Source organism: Humulus lupulus, chromosome 9 (assembly GCF_963169125.1).
Source record: "Humulus lupulus chromosome 9, drHumLupu1.1, whole genome shotgun sequence".
Lineage (NCBI taxonomy): Eukaryota > Viridiplantae > Streptophyta > Magnoliopsida > Rosales > Cannabaceae > Humulus > Humulus lupulus.
This window is the reverse complement of record NC_084801.1, coordinates 176,843,015-176,864,434: the sequence shown is the minus strand read 5'-3', so window position 1 is coordinate 176,864,434 and position 21,420 is coordinate 176,843,015. Positions and strand designations below refer to the sequence as shown.

Genomic DNA, 21,420 nt, shown 5'->3' with positions numbered 1-21,420 from the left:
ATATTTTCTAATTTTATGGCTTTTATTACGTATTAGCTACACTTTTAACCTAAAACCTCGATTAGCGAGTTGATTGCACGTTTATAACTCACTTAGTAACGACTCTAAGGAAGTAGGGTGTTACAGATTAGCTATATGTGCATATACCATTTTTCTTACCTCAGGTCTTGTCCGAATAATCGTACGACCCCAAACACGACCCTGCCTCGAGCCTTGCGGTAAACCCCAAATCTGTGATCCCAAGCCAAAATCAAGAGTCTCAACCTTAGTTTCAGGTCTAGAATAGCTAGCAAATCAGTTCCCATCCACAATAACAACACCAAAATTGGAAATAAGTCAAAAGCTCAAAATTTCCTCAACACTCAAGAACATCAAGCTTGAAGAAGAACTCTAAAAACAGAGTAGCTTACCTCTCTGAAAATGAAATCTAAGGTCTGCTGGGGGATGATTGCAGCTGCAAAGCTTCCCTTGAATGCTCAAAATTCTTTCAAGATACTCCAACCACACTCAACAAGTTGAAATTACGAAAATGCCATTTTTAATAGAAACGGACCTATTAGCACATTCAATTCACTTAAACATACATAATCACTCATATTATAATATGACTCATGTAATTCAAATAATCACATAAATAATCAAAAAAATTACGTATAATTCCAGTTATGCCTTCCCGACACCCTAATCAAGGCACTAAGCCTTATTAGGAATTTTAGGATGTTACAGCTAGTTGTTAAGTGAATAGTGGGGGCTTACTTGAGAACGGTGGCAGATCCAGAAATTTGTTCACTAAGGGTGAAATTTTTTTAAAAAAATTTCAAGAGTGCATAAATATTAAAATATACATAAAAAAATTAGTTAATTGTAAATTTTATAGGACATAAATATAAAAATTTACATAAAAAGACTAAATTGTAAAAAAATATTAAACTTTTATTTTAAAAGAAAAAAATTCAATGTGGGCATTAGCCCACTTTTAACTCCCTGGGTAGCCAGAACCGTCACACTGTACTTTAAATATTGCTTAACTCACTACACGAGTCATTAAGCCATAAACGTGTATCTAAGTGTTATTAACATCCAGGGATAAAATTTCGATAAAAAAGGAATTGATATTTCATTAAAAACGTTAATCTGTACATGGGATCCCATAATAGTGCTTACAAAGTCGTTTACAATCCAAAATGGTCATTAAAATTCAAAACTTACAATCCACCGGCCTAAGCGGCAAAAATAGGGTAAAATCCTAGTTCCTCTAAAACACCTTGGTTGTGGTGATCAAGTGGCCGCATATGTACACGTTGCCATCTAAGCTCTCCACTCAAGGCTGGGTAAGCTTTTCTTTCCTTTTACCTGCACAACATAGCACTCTTGAGCCAAGGCTCAGCAAAAAACTTATTACTGCATGCATATAAGTATTAATAAATGATCACGAAATCATTATGCGGCTCGCAGCCCTAATTAGATGACTTTGGGTCATTCTGGGGTCCTGTGCCCTAAATAGATGACTTTGAAGTCATTCTGGGGTCCTGTGCCCTGAATAGATGATTGTGAAGTCATTCCGGGGTCCTGCGCCCTAAATAGATGACTGTTAAGTCAACCTGGAGACATGTGCCCTAAGTCATGTGACCATCAAGTCACCTGGGCCATTTAGCCTTGGCTCTGAGTAACTAGCCAAGATCTTTAGTTTTTCTTTGACCATAGGGTCGGACGAGAGTATAATGCTCTGTTGATTAGATCTAATCAAATTGATAATGCTCTGTTGATTAGATCTAATCATATTGATCTGCGCTTGTTGCACTATTGCCGCTCTTGACTTATAAGTCAATGTCATATGACTAGTACTAAGCACTATTGCCGTTCCTAACTAATAAGTCAAAACTTCACAACCAACGCTCAATACTATTGTCGTTTCTGACTGATAAGTCAGTGCGTTTATCATGTAAACAATGAAACCAAGCATTCATGATGCAACATATATCCATAAATAGAGCCCTTAACATGCTTCATCAATGTAACGTCCTGGTTACCCCAGAACAGTTACGGTGACAAGTGAACCGGAAATTTAACTCGCTACCCGAGTTCTTTGGTTAAAAACGTGCTTCTAAGTGTTATTAACAGGCTAAGGTGGAAAACCAATCAAAAGGAAATGATATATTTTATTCAATACATAAAGTTGTTCATAGGCCCATAAAAAACATATACAAGTTATTCACAACTCAAAATGGTCATTACTGTTTAAATTTTACAACCCGCCGACCTAAGTGGCAAAAATAGGGTAAACCCCCTAGTTCCTCTAAGAACTCCTTGGACGTGGTGGTCAAGCGGTTGCATATGTACACAGCACCACCTAAGCTTTCCACTAAAGGCTGAATGAGCTTCTGTAATGCCCTGAAATCCCTAATGCAGTTTAATGGATGGATTAGTAGGCCGGGAGGGCCATAATTCTTTTATTATGCCATTAAATGATTATGTGCATGTTTATGTGAATTATATTATAATATGATGTTAAATCCATGCATGTGGGTCCACATTTCATGACAGGGGTATCTTAGTAATTTGGCCTATTGAGGGCGTAATTGTATATTTGTATGCATGTCGGTGATATATTGTATATTAGGGCGTTACAAATTGGTATCAGAGCGAGCCAAGGTTAAGGGTTCTTGTAGACAAGTTGTGCATGTACACTCATCACTAATGACAAGCTTCACTTAGGGTGTGGTAACTATTTATGTGGTTATGTGCTTAACTGCTTAAATAGAATGTAAATGCTTTACTTGCACGCTGTATTAGGGAGCATGAGATTCTGATAGATTCTGGCTCTTGATTATTGATATGATTATATAATTATCTGCATATTGAAAATATAAATGTGTTATTTGCATGCTGGAGTTGAAAGCATAGTGTGTATGTTGGAAGAGCAGGGGTTATGAATTGATGTACGAATGTTATGGGCATGTTTTTAGCACTGCACTGGTTGTGAATGTAGTGTGGTATGATTGTTCCCGTGTGGAAGGATTTTGAATATGCTCATCATGTTTAATGGGTGAAGCTATTGATTGCAGATTCAATCAGAAGGTATGTATCCAAGGCAGTTAATAAGACTCGGTGGTGGTTATACTGAGGCTGGGAATTACAACCAGGATTTGAGTTTTTCACCTGCCCCTTAGAATTTCCAGCATGTGTTTACAGATATGCAATTAATATTGCAAAGGCAAGAGCAAGAGATTAGATGTTTGAAACAGCAACATCTATCAGGGAACACCTCTTTCTTTGCTATGCCAGGAGTGGCACCAATATTGGCTCAACCTAGGGTTGAAAACAAGTGGGAATTTATTTATGGAAGATTCCATGAATATAACCTTCCAATCTTTGAGGGAGGCCTAGATCCATTCAGAGCTGAGCAATGGATGGGCATGGTTAGTTCCATCCTCGACAGTATGGGAGTGGTAGGTCATGATAGGGTGATATGTGCTACATATGTGTTGCGGGATGATGCCTAGACATGGTGGGAAGTGATATCCCAAACACGAGATACAGCTGTGATGGATTGAAAAGAATTTAGGCAGCTGTTTAATGAAAGATATTACTGTGACGCAGTCAAGACTGCTAAGATGAATGAGTTTCTGAACCTAGTTCAAGGAAATGCAACAAAAACAAAGTATGTTAACAGATTCGATGGGTTGGTCAAGTTTGCTTTTGATATGGTACCCACGGATGTAGCTTGGTAGGAAAGGTTTATCTAGGGATTGAATCCCAGAATAGCTCAGGGCATTAGAGTCGCCCCAGTGCATGAAATCTCTACCTACGCTCAGGTGGTAGGGAAGGCTCTTGTTGTTGAGAGCACATGAAATGAGATTGAGAATGAGAGTGTTGGAGAGCGCGGAGCTCAGATAGTGATACCCCCATTTATTGGATCGGGCAAGAACAAGGATTGGAAAGTTTACCCAGAATGCACTCGGTGTAAGAGGCGTCATTTGGGAGAATGTCGAGCAAGGCCATGTTTCTTATGTGGGATAGCTGGGCATCTTAGGAGAAATTTCCCAAGGCGAAGGAAGGATAAGGAAAAGGGGGTGGACAGTTCGACTCCAGCTTGAGTGTTTGCTTTAATGCAGCCAGAGTCAGAGATTGAGACTGAGACTGAGGCTGGTTCCTCAGTGGTGGCAGGTCAGCTTTTTGGTTTTGATTCTTGTATTATGTTGATTGGTTTTGGTGCCATGTGTGTTATTTGCTTGTTGCATTTAGAGAGGCATAGAGTTGATATGCAGGTTATATGGTTATGTTGTGATGAGAAAGTGGTACTCTATTGGTAGTTTTAAGAGATGGGTTAGATTATGGTGTGAAATGATTCATCAGTTGATTTGATAGGGTTGGTTGTGACTGACTTCGATATGATCCTGGATATGGATTGGTTAGCCAAGTTTGGGGCAAGGATAGATTGTAAGGAAAGGATGGCAACTCTTGAGCTTGAGGGTGAAAAACCTTTGTATTTGTTGGCCCTGCGCGTGGACCTTGTATGCTTATGACATTTTTATTTAAAGCTAGAGATCTATTGTAGAAGGATGCATAGAACTCTTAGCTAGTGTGGTGGATACAACTTAGGTCGTGCCAGTGGGACCAGGACAGACTGGATTAGTCTGTGAGTTTCTGGATGTGTTTCCAGGGGAATTTCCAGGATTACCTTTATATAAAGATATAGAATGGTGATTAGGTTGGTGCCAGGGACAGAACCAGGTCTAAAGCACTGTATTGAACGGCTTCAGCAGAGCTGTAAGAAATAAAGACTCATTTATTGAGTAAGACAATATTCTTTAAGGTGGATCTTTGATTTTGTTATTACCAACTGAAGATCAGAGAGAAGGATATGTAGAAGACTATTTTTTATATCAGATGAGGGCACTTGGAGTGCTGAGTTATGTTTTGAGGATTTGATTAATGTCGAGTTATTTTGATGGATTAGATGAACAGAGTATTCAAAGATTATCTAAATTGGATTTGTGATCGTCTTGATCGACGGTATTGTGGTATACTCTCAGTTGGAGATTTGCCAAGGTCAAGGAACACCTTAGAGGGTAGAAGTTTCCTGGGACGGGCAGGATATTACATGTGTTTTTGTGGAAGAGTTCTGAGTCTTCTTACAAATCATAACCAGTTTGCAGGTTATTATGATATCTTATTGACAGGAAAAGTGATTGCCCAAGCATCATGTTATTTGAAGGGTGTGACCATAACTGGAGTAGAGTTACTGGTGGGCCAGGTGGCCAACATTACATTTGAGTTTACTATTTCAGAGGGGATTAAAGGAAAACAGTTAAGTGAACCCATAGATGGGAAGAATTGAGGGGAATGTCTTAGCCGGATTAGCTAAGGATTATGTGGTGTCAGGTATAAGTTTATTGAGGTATAAGGATTAAACTTGGGATCCGATGGACACTGGGATTAAACGAGGGATTCTGGATGAATCTTATACTACCCTCTTATTCTCTTCATCCAGGCATCATGAAAAATGTATCAAGATCTGAAAGCTTTATATTGGTGGTTTGGGATGGAGAGGGACGTAATGGAATACATGACAAAGTTCTTAACCTGTTAGCAGGTCAAGACAGAGTAATAGAAACCAGTAAGGTCATTGTAGCCTTGTGTATCCTATAGTGGAAGTAAGAGAACATCGCAATGGATTTCACGGTGGGGCTGCCCATATTGTATGGGTCAGCATGATTTGGTTCGAGTCATTATGGACCGGTATACAAAGTCAGCGCACTTTTATTAGTAAGGACGAGTAATACAGTTGATCAGTTTACAGACCGCTATGTGAGAGAGGTAGTACGCCTACATGGAATTCAAGGTTTATCTTATCAGATAAGGACCCTGTTATTACTTCCAAGTCTTGGGGAAGGTTGTGGAAAGCGATGAGTATATAGTTGGAGTTTAGTACCGTTCATTATCCTCAGACTGGCGGTAAATCAGAGAGAGTTATCCTGTTATTGGAGGGCACCATATGAGATGTTTATGGTAGGGAATGTATATCACCCATTCATTGGAATGAGATGGGTGAGATGTTATATTTGGATTTTGAGGTAGTTTAGAGAATCGTTGAGGCTATTGAAAAGGTTAGAGCACGGATGCTCGCTTCTTAGAGTAAATGGGAAAATTTTGTTAATTTTAAATGCAGAAATGTGGAATTCCAAGTGGAAGATTGTGTCTTCCTTAGAGTCTCACCATGGAAAATAGGTGAGGAGGTAAGGGGAAGTTGAGCCCTAGATTTGTAGGACCATGTGAAATCCTGGAAAGGATCGGTCATGTTGCCTATGGATTGGCCTTATCTTTGGCATTGTTAGCTGTATACAATATATTTCATATTTCCATGTTGAGAAAACATGTGGTTGATGAAACTCATGTGTTGAGTTATGAGGAACTGGAATTAGCTAAGTTATCCTATGAGGAATAGCTAGTTCAGATTTTAACAGAAAGAACAGGGTTCTGAGGAACAAAGCTATACCTTTGGTTAAGGTATGATACATAAACAATGAGGTCGAGGGAGCGACTTGGAAACTGGAATCAGATATGCAGGATTGATATTCTGGGCTACTCAGATAAAATTTCGAGGACGAAATTTCTGTAATGAGGGGATAGTTGTAACGTCCCAAATTTCTTAATAAGGCTTAGGGCCTTGATTAGGGGTCCAGGATGGAAAACTATGGAATTATGTAATATTTATGTGTATCATTATGTGAATAATATTATAATATGACTTTAGGTGTATTAAATATGTATGTGAGCCCATTTCTGTTTAATTGGGCAATTTTCATAATTTGGCCCATTTTGGGTATATTTGGCATATATGTGGTATGGTTGTGGTACTACATTATTATATGGTTATGTTTGGGTTACTCGACACAAGACGATCCTAGGGAACAAGCTAGTGGGAAAGTCACAACGGGATCCATACTTGACTCGGAGTGAGTGAATGGGTATTCGGGTATTTAGCACATTACTAGGATATTGGGTAATGGGAATGATTATTTGATGATAAATTAGGAGTTAGTGAGATCAGGGGAAAATTATGGGAATTTGGACTATTTTACCCCTAGGAGGCGTTTTCGGGACCCCGAGCATTAGGATTTGCTGGAGGTTACTTAAGCTTGAAGTAACCTGTTAAAATTATAAAAGAACGTTCAGAACGTTGTCTCTCCCTCCCGTTCCCTTTTCGACACCCATTCACATTTTCGAAGGAAACTCCAGTTTTAGGACTCGGATTCAAGCAAGGATCGAGGCATAGCAATTCTAGGAAAGATTAGAAGCTTATTAACCAAATGATTTAGTTGGGAAACGACTCAATCGGAGGTAATCCAAGTTTTAAGATTGGATTTTAGGTTTTGATGAGTTTTTGGATGAATTGAAGCTTGGGTATTATTGGTGTTGGATGATTACGATGTTTGTGAACTTTGATTTTGGGATTTGGATATGTTTGGGAAGGTTTTAAGTGGGAGAAGTCGAAGGAAATGGCTGGTTTCGTGGTCAAGTCGCGACTTGGATGAAGCTAAAGGCCAAGAGGAGGAAGCTTGAGGGGTGCGCCGTGACCCAAGAGGGGTCAAGTTGTGACCCGTCCCAGAGGCCAGGCAAGGGGCTCTCTGACTTGGGGCAAGTCGCGACTCACTAGGCCAAGCCGCGACCGGCTTGTGCATTTTTTCCTAGATTTGGTTTTAATCGTGGGAACTTAATTCTAAGGTCCTAGGATCGATCCTACTACCCAGTTGAGTAGGATTCGACGTCCCGGAGACTAGGTTTGGGTTTGGAAGTATTTATTTACTCATTTTTTATGAGGTTTTATATTATGGTTGTGACTAGGTTATCGCTAGAGGCTTGGAAACAGGATCGTGCTTAAGGATTGTTTATTGCTAACCTATGCTTGGGTCAAAGGTAAGAAAATTGCACCCAGTATGTGACATGCATGGTTATTGATGAAGCATGTTGAGTGCTCTATATATGGACATTGATTGCATTGTAAATGCATAGCAACACATATGATTAAGGCATGGCATGAATATTGCATATGGAATTTATCAGAGCTTGAGTCTCTGTAAATGTGCATGATCATAATTATGCTAGTGAATGTTGAGTAAGCATGCTGAATGCCTTATATTTGGATATTTGACATATGATATATGCCTGGGTGCATTGCTTATTTGTGTATGGTACTGACTCATTAATCAAAAATGGCACGAGTCGTATGGAATTGACCTATGAGTCAAGAGCGGCATAAGTGTATTGAACGCAGAGCCAAAATGATTAGATTTAACCAACATGAGCATCAAATGAATCATCATGAGCATTAAATGCTTGACCGACCCCAAGTTCGATGAAAACTAAAAATGCTTGTCTAGTCTAAAGGCTAGTTACTTAGAGCCAGGGCCAAAAGGCTCAGGTGACTGTAACATCACATGGCTTAGGGTGCAGAGCCCAAGTGCGTGACTCATTTGTCACTTATCTGATTAGGGTGCAAAGCCCAAGTGCGTGACTCATTTGTCACTTATCTGAATAGGGTGTGGAGCCCGAGTGTGTGACTCATTTGTCACTTATCTGATTAGGGTGCAAAGCCCAAGTGTGTGACTCATTAGTCACTTATCTGATTAGGGTGCAGAGCCTAAGTGTGTGACTCATTAGTCACGTATTCAAAGATGGACACATTAGCCATCTATTCCCAGATTGACTTGATAGTCATCTATACAGGGGGCAGGGCCCATAATCATTTATTTGGACTTGTCTGCATGCATGAATAGGGCTATTACTGCTAGGCATGCTATTATGATTCAGTGACATGTTATTACCTGTTCATGAGGATATTGAGTTTTCTTGCTGAGCGTCGACTCATGGATGCTATGTGGTGCAGGTAAAGGCAAAAGAAACATGGACCATCCTTGAGTTTGAGAGCTTAAGTGACGATGTGTACATATGTGGCTGCTCGACCACCACGGTCGATGGTTTAAAGAGGAACTAGGGTTAAACCCTATTTTTCCACTTAGGTCGGCTGGTTGTAAATATTTTATTGTAATTAACCTTTAAAATATATTTTGGGATCTCAATGTATACAGTAAATGTTTTAGTGAAACGTTGTATCTTTAACCAAAAATTTTAACCCTAAATTATTAATCACACTTAGTTACACGATTATGGCCAAATGACTCGGTTAGCAAGTTTAGTACTGTTTAAAATGCACAACGTAACGGTCCCTGGGTAGTAGAGTATTACAATAATAGTTTAGAGTTTTGTAACAAATAATTTGGCTCTTTTTATGTTGAAAATGGAATAGCTAGACATCTTTCATGTACTAAAACGCCACAGCAAAACAGCGTGGCTGAGCGTATGAATAGGACTATAATGGACAAGGTTTTGTGGATGTTGAATGATTGGGGGATGCCAAAATGTTTTTTGGTTGAATCAATAGCTACATGGCATCATATGCTAGCCACGCTTCTAGCAGCCATGGTTTGAAGTTCAAAAATAGAAAATGCAAATTGGGAAGAAGATGTGTTATGAAAATCAGCGAGACAATGACAAATCCGAAACAGACTATTCTATTGATGTCCGAATAGGGCTAAAGGTGGTGACTATTTTGGTTGGTGGAATTAAGAAATCTGGAACTAGGGTAGTCATGGAGGTTGGGACCACGAAGAAACTTCAGGTCCATGGGATTCAAAGATGTTAGAACGTGTAGAGAGATTAGATGCTAAAGTAGCCATTGGAAAATTTATGTTAAATAGTTTGTATGTGTTTTGTATTTGTCTGATGTTAATGGTCGTGTTTTTAATTATGAACTTGTAATTTTCTGGTTTTGCATTATTCAAAAGTAATATCAATTTCAGGTTTTGGAAGATGAAATTTTATGGTTTGTATTAGAGGGACATGTTTAGTACATATGTAATATCAGTTTCGTGCCTTGTTCAGGAATTTGTGTTTTGATATCAATTTATGGCTATGTTATAAGCTCTGTATATTAGACTAATCTTCCATATTTATTGATTAAGCAATAAAACATAAATAAGTATTAAAATTCAAGCAGAAATCATTTTGGCAAAATGAGTTTCATTAGCTTCTCATTAAAAAGTCACAGCTGGAAGTTTGTAATAATTAGCAAACAAGTAGTCACCGTATAAGTGATTTACAAAAGGAATCCAACAACAATTGTTTCAGGCTTTACAAAAATAATTAGCACACAAGTAGTCACTGTGTAAGTGCGTTACAAAAGAAATCCAACAACAGTTGGTTTAGGTTTTACAAAAGCAGCTTGCAAAAAAGTTATAGGTAACATCCTTATAAAAAACAAAAAACAAAAAACATAGGCTCTTCAAAATTAGGTTCTTTCTTTAAAATCAAGTTTGCCAAATGTTGTTGTTATACTTGGTGGGTCTACTGAGTCTCTTGGGCTTAGAACAAATCCATTGGTGGTGCATTTGTCTGGATTTCTTTAGCAGATGGCTCCAAGCTTGGAACAGAAGCCTGAAAAAATGGTAAATTGATTCAGATAAATTGACCATGATAACATATAATTCATGCATAATATTTTACCTCATGTGATGTGCCTCTTTTTTATTTTTTGGCTTGACCTCTGCCCCGACCTGCTGCCTTTCTTTTTCCTCGACATGCTGCTGGTGCATTTTCAGGTTGTGATTGAGATGGGGTAGGAGCTGGTGGTTTCTTGCATGACCTTTTGTTATGGCCAAATTCAAGACAGTTCTTGCACTTCTTAGTGCTAGAAACTCCCTTTCTAACTGGTTGTTTTCCAAGAACAGTGGGTAAATGTCGCTTCTCTCCTGCAACCCTTATTCTATGATATTTTTTGGGTCTGCTTGGGAGTTTTTTTTATAATAGGTGGTAGTAATTCCTCATCGTCAAATTGAGGCCACATTTACCAGATGAATAGCATACTCAAAACTCTTCCTCAACATTTCAGTGGTGACATATGGCGAGCAATAATTGGTAATGTCCGCCCTTATAGTATTTATGCAAGCAGCTGCATGAATACAAGGGATTCCTCTTATCTGTGATAGGCCACATATGCAATATCCTTCATTTAATCGAAAAATACACCTTTTTGCAGAATAAACAACTTGGAATTCTTAATTTATAACATTTGTAACAGTTGCGAAACGTGCTTTTTTTTTGGATTTCATTGGCCCTCAATTTCACCTTTGGGGTTAGCTTGTGAGACCATTTGTCTGCTATCTTTTTCCTAACATACATCATTCAGGTATGCTGCATTCTTATACCCTCAAGTAATTCAATAGGAGGCTTGTATTGGTGGCCATCTATCCAACCATTGAAAGATTTTACAAAGTTTTTTGTAAGATGCTCCGCCTTAACATTTGTGTTAAACTTGCTCATACACCAATGGTTGAAGTCAATATTGGTAGCCACTCATGTGCTTCCTTGTTGAATGTCTTTATACGCTTGAAATTATCAAAGCTTGATGTCTGTGTCGCTGCCTAAAACAGTTGTTTAAGTTCTGATGCCCCAAATTTCTTCACCATGTTGTTCTCCAAATGAAAACAACAAAAAACGTTGTGATACATCTGGGATGTTAGCCACGGCATCAATTAAACCCTACAAGCATCAATAAGAGGCAACGATAGATCAATAAAGCATGAAAAAATGAGTTCAATAACCTGCAGAAACTAATCTGTACAAGTTAATAAAAATATTTATGCACATCTTATGAATGACATAGAAATGAAGCTAAATAAGACAAAAAAGAAAGACCAGCCGCATAAATATATAGATTATATATACATGTTTTTTTATTTGTATTAGTGTATAAAGGAGAAAATGTATGTTAATGCTAGAATTCACTTGAGTCCTTGTCAAAGAAAAGAAAGATTATGTATGATACATTCACGTAATAAAATATATAATATATATGAATAGTCGACCACCAACAGATATGCATGAATAAGAGGCAGCAAAAAATCAATAAAGCATAAAAAAACTGGTTCAATAACGGGTAGCAACAAATCTATACAAGTTAATAAAAATAACATATCAATAATAGGCATAAATAGATCAATAAAACATAAAAAATTAGTTCAATAACAAGCAACAACAGTGAATCTCATGTACCTTCTGTCTGTCACTCATAACACACCATGGCTTGCCATTGGCAGAATCCCCAATTTCTTTCAATTTCTTCCAGTAACATCTCCAAGAACCATTTCCAACTACTAGTATTCTCTGCTTCTACAATAGCATATGCAATGGGATAGAAATGAAGATTTGCATCAACCCCCATTGCTGCTAATAAAATGCTCTTGTATGACCCTCTCAGATGACAACCATCTAACCCAAAAAAAGGTCGAAACCTGCTTTGAAACCCGATTTCACACCTTCGTAGCAAACAAAGATTCTCTTGAATTGAAGCTTCATTACTGATTCCACACCAATCAATGGTTCATTAGTGTCACCCTCCAAATGCTCTTCAATTGGCTCTAAGTTTGTCTGGACAATAGCAGCACTCCCCGGATTGAATTTAAGGATCATAGCACCATAACGCCTTAAGTTGGCATATGAATAAGCCCCTCCTGAAGCCCCTCTAGCTTTCTGTCTAGCTGCCCATAGTCGCCTGTTTGTAGCCTCAACTCCAAAATGGTCTCTCAACTCAGTTCTCATTTTGTCGACACTCATTGTAGGATTTCTAGCAAAGCTATTACGAAGAGATTTTTGGCAATCCAACTCGCTGTAACTATCCTATTCTTCACAACACACTGGAAATTATATTCAAGATTGTATGTTTTTATGAGAAACTCAGTACCATCTGGTGACTTAGAAGCATGGATTCGCCATGTGCATTGCTCTACAACGTGTAGTAATTATGCTAGAAGCATGCTTCACTTTCTGAAGCTCAAAACCTTCTTGTATAGCATAATCTTTCACCACATCCCAGTTCTGCTTGTGATCTCTAAATCTTAGCCACTTTCTAAGCACTATGTTGCCATTCAGATAAATGTCATACCCCCAACCCGCCCCCCCTTTTTTCTGGATTTGGCAATTTACTATTTGGGTAAATTAACTCTTTTTTTTTTTCCATTCTTATGAAATTTCTGTGGTCTGCCTCATCACTGTCATAATACGTCCCAAACTCTTCCTTTATGTCAGATTCAACACAATCTTCGCCTATTTCAGAACTGTCCTCCTCATCACTTGAAGTGTCATTTTTTCCTTTTTTCCATTCCATGCCACTATCATCAGTCAGGCTTGGCAACGCACCATCATTCGCAAAGGCTAATGTATTGTCTTGTTCCATTGAAGTTGCACTCCGAGTTGCATTTTTGTGTCTCCAAGTTTCGTTTGTTGAGTTGGAAAACCATGATAGTCAGCTTCAGTCGCAAAGGTACTAGGATCATTTTCTACTGCAGCAGGGGCCATTGGCTCATTCTCACTAGCGACAAGGTCCATTGGATTCTCTTCAATTGGCTCTTCATTTGCATTCACAATGCCAAGAGCTTTAACTGATTCATGGATTTCAAATGAAAATGGTGAAAGTACAGGCAAAACTCTCTTCCTAGTACCTTTTTTCATCAGACCCCTTTTGAAAACTAATCCCAACAAAGCCTAACACTCATAACAGAAAAATAAAAACATATATTCTGGTCAGAAGAAACCATTGAGGAAAAAAAATACCCAAAAAACGAAGAACAATGAAGGACAAAGAAACCCATAATAGAGACAAAAAAAAACAAAAACAAAATTCTAAGAGACGAAGGTGATGGCTCACTGTTGTTGTTGGCGATACGCACGGTGTCGCCTTCCACTGTCGTCGTCTTCTTAGGTGGTGACTCTATTCGTCTTCTCCGTCGAAGGTGATCGACGTCCTCCTCAAGATACCTTGGCGTGTAAGAGACGATAGGGAACCAATTTTATATCGATGCCTTTTCTAATATTCTTTATGTTTTAAAATATATTAATTGTTATATTTTTTTTCTTTTTAAAATTTAATTAAGAAAAAAATTAACACCATTTAAAAAATAACAAAATGATAAAATAATCAAAATTTTAGGGGTAGACTTGGAATAATAAAAATTTAATCACGCTTAGGGTACTAATGTATGTACGTTTTGCAAATATAGGGTTGTTAATAATATAAGTTTTATTAATATGTAAGGGTAGTTTAGTTTTTTAGCCTCTCATTATTTTGACTATATATTTTCTTGCTCTTATACTTTTATTTTTATCTCTTTCGACATAATGAAAACCTAGTCTCCCTTTTGATTCTTTCTCAAATCTCCTTTGTCTATTTTGTAAAATTATCAAGAGTATCGATTGATAATTATTCAAAACAGAAGGTATCAAGTTTGTATTTCAATAAAATACAAGATACCAAATGGACATTTGACTATTTATTTAAAAAAAATGTATGAATGAATACTCTTGTTAAGGTGGTCATGAGGCAAAAAAAAAAGCTGCTAAATGGCTTTATAAGAAGATTTATTTAAGTGTATATATATATAAATAGATTTAATCCCAACTCAAGATAGAAGATATTTCATTCCATTCTAACATATCATAAATTAAAACATATTCATTAAACAGGCACCAGAAACCTGTTAAGAACAAAGAAGGAGGAAGTAGTTCAATTCAGAGCACCGGTGGGGTATTAGTCAAAGGGACTCCACACTCAAGTTAGTTAGATTATCGTTAAAGATAACCAAAAAAGTAAAATATTACGTATGTAATAGTGAATAAGTGAGTAAAATGATAAGTAGGGTGACGACAGAGCTTGACAACCCGGTCTCAGTCTGACTCGTTCGTGGTTAGGATGACAATGAAGCTTGATAATTCGATCAGGTCAGTCTAACTGGTTCGTGGTCAGGGTGACGGCGGAGCTTGATCGGATTAGCTCGAGAGAATATTGCTCGTCAAAGAGAGTATTCAGAGTAATGGTTATCAAATGATTCATTATTAGCCCCTTAGGGTCTTCCTTATAGTCGTTTTCCTTATCGTTGTTCCTCCCGCCTTCCTGATCCTTCTGACTCACTTCCAAGTAGTTACTTTTCGAAATTCATGGGAAGGGTTGCATATATCTCGACCAATTCAAGGTCCTCGGCTGACTGAGTGTATCTAAAGTCAGGACCGCGCATGGAATGACCATTTGTGTTGTTCATTCAATATATGTGAGCCTGTTTATGTTGGGTTGCGCATGATTGGCTGGCTTATTGGGCTTGGCTAGCTAGTCTGACTAATCATTTGTGTTGTTCATTCAGTATATATGAGCTCGTTTATGTTGGGTTTGGCATGACTCTCTAGTCTGGTTGGCTTATTGGGTCTGGCTGGCTAGTCTGACTGACTTGTTGGACTTTTTAACATAGACACAGATTTTGTCCACTACAGTACCCACCATTTGTTTTTGTCAAAGCTTAACCACATGAAAAATATGTCCCACAAGTTGATTTTGTCAACCGCGAATTTGAGACAGAACATAGTGATGACATTTGATTCGGACATTTGTAAGATATTTTTAAATATTTCATGTTTTGCCTAATTCTCTTGCTTCATACTTGCTAAAGTAAAACCCATTTGTTTTTTTTTTCTTTTTTATTTGGACTTTTGGTTTAGTTGTTCATCTCTGTCCAAGAACTCTTTATCTATCATTTGAATTTTTGTCATATTCGTTTTGATTCTCCTCATATGACATGAAGTTGTTTATTTAGTCATGCTTGAATGGCCAACATATTAGCTCAGTCATCACTATTCATTCATTCGTGCCAATATCAATGCAGAAACTAGTTTTGGCATTGGCTAAGTTCAAATAGAGATAAGACTATATCTTAACCAAAGCAATTTGAGCCATAATAAAACCGAAGATTGATTTAGTTAGACAATGAATGTGAAATATTGACTAGTTGAAGCCAAACTTGGGAGGTTACTGTTGGCCTTAATTTACATAGAAAAGTGTAGATTTGGAACTCATTGACAGCTTAATTATAAAAATACTAGTAATGATTTCTGAAAGTCCTCTTAGAATATATAGATAGATAGATATAAAACGTACAATAACAACATCCAATATTATTTAGTAAGATAACATGATATGATGATCATTTTTCAGTTGGTGGGGTTCAAATAAGGCTTGAAGAGAGCAATGAGTTCTTCTTTAGAAGGCGATGCTTCTTTAATCACAGGGTGAGTGGCAAAATCATGGCTCCATTTACAGAGCTTGGGAAACTTTTCCTCTGTCAATATCTCTACTCCCACAAGCTCTTGCATGGTTGGAATCGATTGGGCTATGAAGTTTCCTGCTATGTCGACCATCCCAATGCTTTCTCCTCCGAAGTACTTGTCTTTCAGCTCTTTCTCTAGAAACTCCAGATACTCAGTTACTTCTTCTAATGCCTTTTTCCGCTCCTCCTTCACCCAAATCACTTTCAATGTAGTTGGCACGACCTGAGAAAACCATATTCAACGTCAAATTGTTAATTACAATTCGCACATAAGGTGTTCGGCGAAAGTTCAAGCTCAAAAAATGAAAGAGAATGTCTGACTTATCATATGGGCTTTATTACGAGTTTGGAAAGTCATATTATTCACTGTCAAAACTATTACTTTACAATACGCGCATGAACATCAAAGAGTGTTCGACGAAAGTTCTAGCTCAAAAAAAAAAAAAGATTATTTGGGAAGAATTAACTGTTACCTTGTCATCAATGAAACGACTCCAAAATCGGGCTTGAGCTCTTTCGTAGGGGTGTTGAGGCAAGATGGGATGAGTGTTCCATGTCTCGTCGATGTATTCAAGAATGACAAGTGACTCTGCTAAGGGCTTTTCATTGTGGACAAAGGCAGGGACCTTCTTGTGAATTGGGTTGTATTTGAGGAGAGAACCACTCTTGTTCTTCAAATCTTCTTCATAGTATTTGTATTCAACACCTTTGAGTTTCAGAGCCACATCAACTCTGTTACTGAAAGGGCTTCCCCTAAAACCATAAAGCTTCACTTCATCTCCCATATTGTTGTATTCCTTACTAACAAAAAAAAAATACTTGTTTTGGATCTTTAGCTGTGTTTGTTTAGGCCTCTCTATTGCCTCTATTTATAATGGTTTTGTAGCCACAATTTTCTTGAGCAGCAAGATGTTTTTCATGTATTTTTGTATATAATAAATGTGTGGTTGAATAGTTTTTATAGATTTAGTTGGGAATCCTTGACTAGATTCGTATAGTTGAAGAGTTGCAAGTTATTTTTTTTACCTTAAATTTATTTTATTTCTTTGGAATAGAAAGAAAAATTCTATGAATTGACCATATTTTACAGGATAATACTAATTTTAATCCTCATTTAATGTTTATCATATTTTAAACTTTATACTTATATAAAAGTAAAAAATGTTGTTGCGGAGACGATGATGCAGCTGAGGGGACATGCATCGGTGTGGCGGAGACGAGGTGGGTGCTGGCCGCAGACGACAACACTACCAAAGTTTCGACGATAACGTTGAAGATGGTTGGATTTGAGAAGATTTTCAATAAGAAGCTTAGAGATGAGAAAGGTAAAAGTTAGATTTGTTTCTAATTGTTTGTTTAAGAGGAATAATTTTGTTAAAAAATGTGAAAAACATTATCTAAGAGTTAGAGTTATAAATAAGGGCTAATTAGGTTCAATTAGTGAAGTTTCCCAACTTTAATAGGACTAATTCTATTATTTTGTTGGCTATTTTTGTATTTTGTCCTTTTGTAATTAGTGTAATTGTTTTACGTTAGTTCTACATGTGTCATCTTGAACCCTGCTACAAAAAAAGTGATAAATAAGAAGTTTTCTTACTGCAAAAAAAATTAATAATAATGTATTAATGGCCCTAATTACAATATTTTTTTGTCTTTTTTTGTGATATGTTTCTATATATATATATATATATATATATTTCTCCTATTGTTTCTCCTTTTTGTCCTTTTTAGTTTTCACAACTCTTTCAATTTGAATACATCTCAATTCAAATCAGACTTTTTGTAAAATAAATCACTCAATGCTAAAAAAAATCTTGTTAGTCAAATAAATTAATAATTAATACCTTAATAAGTAATATACTTTCACTTCGAAGATGGTATTTGCGATATAACGACTTAATATTTTCAATTTTTAATTTCATTCGTCACTTAAGTGCTAATTAAAATAATTCAAATATCAGGTGTTAACATAATATTCGTCTAATTTATATTTTATTAAAAAAATTATAAATTGATTAAAAAATAATAAGAAACTAATTAAATTTTATTTTAAATAATTAAAAACTATTATATAATTCATTTCTGAAACAAAAATCAAATTTTTTAAAGACAAAAACGTGTTATTGATTTCTTCATCTTCATTGACCAGATTCAAACAATAATACATTCAACATCAATCATATTAAAACAAATAAAAAATGGTATAATCCTGAAGAAAAAAATAACATCACCAAACAATGTTACTAGTCAAGAAAGTAGTTGAACAAAACCATTATATATTGAAGAAATAAAGAAGCCTAAACAAGCTAGAGATTCAAAACAAGTGATTTTTGGTAGTAACAAAATAGGATTATGGGAGAAGAAGTGAAACTTTATGGTAATTGGGCAAGCCCTTTTAGTTGCAGAGTAGACATAGCTTTGAAACTCAAAGGTGTTGAATACAGATACTATGAAGAAGATTTGAAGAACAAGAGTGCTTCTCTCCTCGAATACAACCCAATTCACAAGAAGGTCCCTGCCTTTGTTCACAATGAAAAACCCTTAGCTGAGTCACTTGTCATCCTTGAATACATCGAGGAGACATGGAAGACTAATCCCATCTTCCCTCAAGACCTCTATGAAAGAGCTCAAGCCCGTTTTTGGACTCGTTTCATTGATGACAAGGTAACATTTTTTTCAGCTAGAACTTTCATCGAACACTTTGATTGCATAATTTCTGTAGAGTAATAATTTTGATTGCTCACCTTAGCATTTTTCCAATCATGGGATATTTGCATTATTAATCAACTTTGGATAAAACTGATGCATATCCTGCAAGCTCTTCCATTTTTTGAGTTAGAACTTTGGTCGAACACCTTATGTGCGTATTTAAAAGTCACAATTGGGTGGTGAATAATATGATTTTCTCAGATCGTGCCAACGCTGAGGGAAGCCTGGGTCAAGGAAGATAGGGAAAAGGAAGCAAAAGAAGCAAGTGAGTACTTAGAATTTCTAGAGAAAGAGCTGAAAGGCAAGTACTTTGGAGGAGAAAGCATTGGAGTAGTGGACATAGCAGGAAACGTCATAGCACAGTGGTTACCAATTTTTCAACAGCTCATGGGAATAGAGATAATGACAGAGACAAAGTTTCCAAAGCTCTGTAAATGGAGCCATGATTTTGCCACTCATCCTGTGATTAAAGAAGCATCGCCTTCGAAAGAAGACCTTATTGCTTTCTACAAGCCTCAATTGTCCACCAGCAAGGCACCCACCCAAAAATGATATAATGTATTAGTTATATCAAATCAAATAAATAAACAATAAAGTTTATAAAACTTACTCAAGTCATTGCTAGTTTTTTCATAATTAAACTATCAATGTATTCCAAATTTTCAAAATAAATTTTTAGCTAGTTGGTATAGATATATACCTGCCACTTATTATGGATCATTGTTTATTGTTTGCTTAGTTTCTAAGTTCTTTTGTTGAATTTTGGAGTTTTGAAAGATTTGTGGTGTTTAGAATATCTTCAATGGAATGCTATAAAAGTATAACAATTTTTTAGTTCGTTTTCAAAAAATTGAACTCTAATAGTGATTTAAAATATATGTTAAATTTAACCTATGTTAAAATTTTGCAAAATTTAGAACAAAATATAACATGAGCCAAATTTAACCTACAATAGATATCATTTTTTTAATTACTTCTTTGCCACTCATTAATACAAATTATTAATGTTTTAATTTTTAATTTATATTTTAATAAAAAAAATTATTGTTTTTGTATATTTTCAGTAAACATCAATAATTATATTGACTTTTTTTTAGCTAGTTTGCACTTTGTGTATTGGAGTATAAATGTAAGTAAAAATTGGCCAAATATATTATTTGACACATTTTTAGTTAAATTTGAACAAATTATACATCATCTATTAGTGATGGTCTTAAGCATTGTAGGTGTTGGTTTGTCAATACCCATTTGGAAGTTGGATGGCTATTATCTAATTAGACTCTTTAGAAAGCTTTGTAACTGATTTTTTGAGTTTTGTAATGGACTATGTCAAATTGATTTTTCTTTTCTCTTAAAATAATTCAATAAAAAAGAAGAAAAATACAAATTTAAGTACAACTTTTATCATGAATTTCGTATAAAATAAATAAACTTACAAAGTGAGAGAGAAAAAAAACATAATTTGAATGGGTAAGACTGAAGATAATGACAAGAAAACTCTACATTGCACTATGTTAGAATGTGGACTTTGACAATGAGGGCTGAGAATTTTTAGTTTCTTGTAAAATAATCCAAAATAAATGAAAAACAAAAACACGGTTTTGTTTGGTAACACTTAAAAAAATAATTTTTTATTTAATTAATCAAAAATTTGAAAATTAAACATAAATGACCTGTTTGGTAACCATTGAAAAAACAGTTTTTTATTTAATTAATTAAAAAATTGACAATTAAACATAAAATAGTGTTTGGTAACTCTATTTTTATTTTTTATTTTTTTAAATTTTAATTAAAATTTATTAAATTTTGAAAATAGAATTTTTTTACTTTCAAATTTTTTTTAAACAGTTTTTAATTTTTCCTTTTTTTTTTCTTCTCTTCTTTAAACTAACACCTTATATTGTTAAACAAAAAATAAAAATAAAAATTATCAAACACGTTTATTATTTTTTGTTTTTAAAAACAAAAAACAAAAATAGTTACCAAATATATTTTTATTTTTTAAAAATAAAGAAATAAAAATAAAATTTTATTTTCATTTTTGTGTTTAAAAATTTTAAAAACAAAAATTTTACCAAACGCACCCTTAATGTATTGACTGCTGTACAAAATGTCACAGTTTATGACGAAATACAAAGAATTGACAAGAATTTTGAAAGTAAAATCATAGTCCTTTTAAGTCTTAATTTTGATCGTTTAGTTAGAATTTGTAATTTTTCTAAGTGGTTTTGAACATTTTTAAACGAATATTTCTCAATGATACTACAATATTTTTCTAGAAAACCATCTTGAATTTAGATCACGTTCTCTTACAGTCTATAGATTTTATTTTAGAATGAACAAGACAATTTATACTTTGTGAAGAAATTACATGTAGTTACTTCTTTTTATTTTTATCTAAAATTTTAAAATTGCTAATTAATAATCTTTTTTAATCACAACACTTATTTTACATTTTATGGAGTTTTTGTTAAAAGGACCTTAACTGAAAAAAGAAAAGTGT

General features: G+C 35.5%; 2 protein-coding genes and 1 long non-coding RNA gene across 3 annotated transcripts; 1 reads left to right on the top strand and 2 right to left on the bottom strand.

The window, feature by feature from the left end:
* Positions 1-10,066: 10,066 nt before the first annotated feature.
* Positions 10,067-12,989, bottom strand: LOC133801282 (uncharacterized). The gene is made up of 3 exons (XR_009876810.1): positions 12,115-12,989; positions 10,567-11,601; positions 10,067-10,497 (listed from the first exon to the last, which is right to left on the bottom strand). It is a non-coding gene; the product is annotated as an uncharacterized LOC133801282 (long non-coding RNA).
* Positions 12,990-15,987: 2,998 nt separating this feature from the next.
* On the bottom strand, positions 15,988-17,056 carry LOC133801281 (probable glutathione S-transferase). Its single transcript, XM_062239453.1, has 2 exons — positions 16,682-17,056; positions 15,988-16,431 (listed from the first exon to the last, which is right to left on the bottom strand). Exons 1-2 carry the CDS (start codon positions 16,991-16,993, stop codon positions 16,093-16,095), a joined length of 651 nt encoding a protein of 216 aa, XP_062095437.1. The 5' UTR covers positions 16,994-17,056; the 3' UTR covers positions 15,988-16,092.
* Positions 17,057-18,415: 1,359 nt separating this feature from the next.
* On the top strand, positions 18,416-19,637 carry LOC133801279 (probable glutathione S-transferase). Its single transcript, XM_062239451.1, has 2 exons — positions 18,416-18,872; positions 19,119-19,637. Exons 1-2 carry the CDS (start codon positions 18,561-18,563, stop codon positions 19,467-19,469), a joined length of 663 nt encoding a protein of 220 aa, XP_062095435.1. The 5' UTR covers positions 18,416-18,560; the 3' UTR covers positions 19,470-19,637.
* Positions 19,638-21,420: the final 1,783 nt, after the last annotated feature.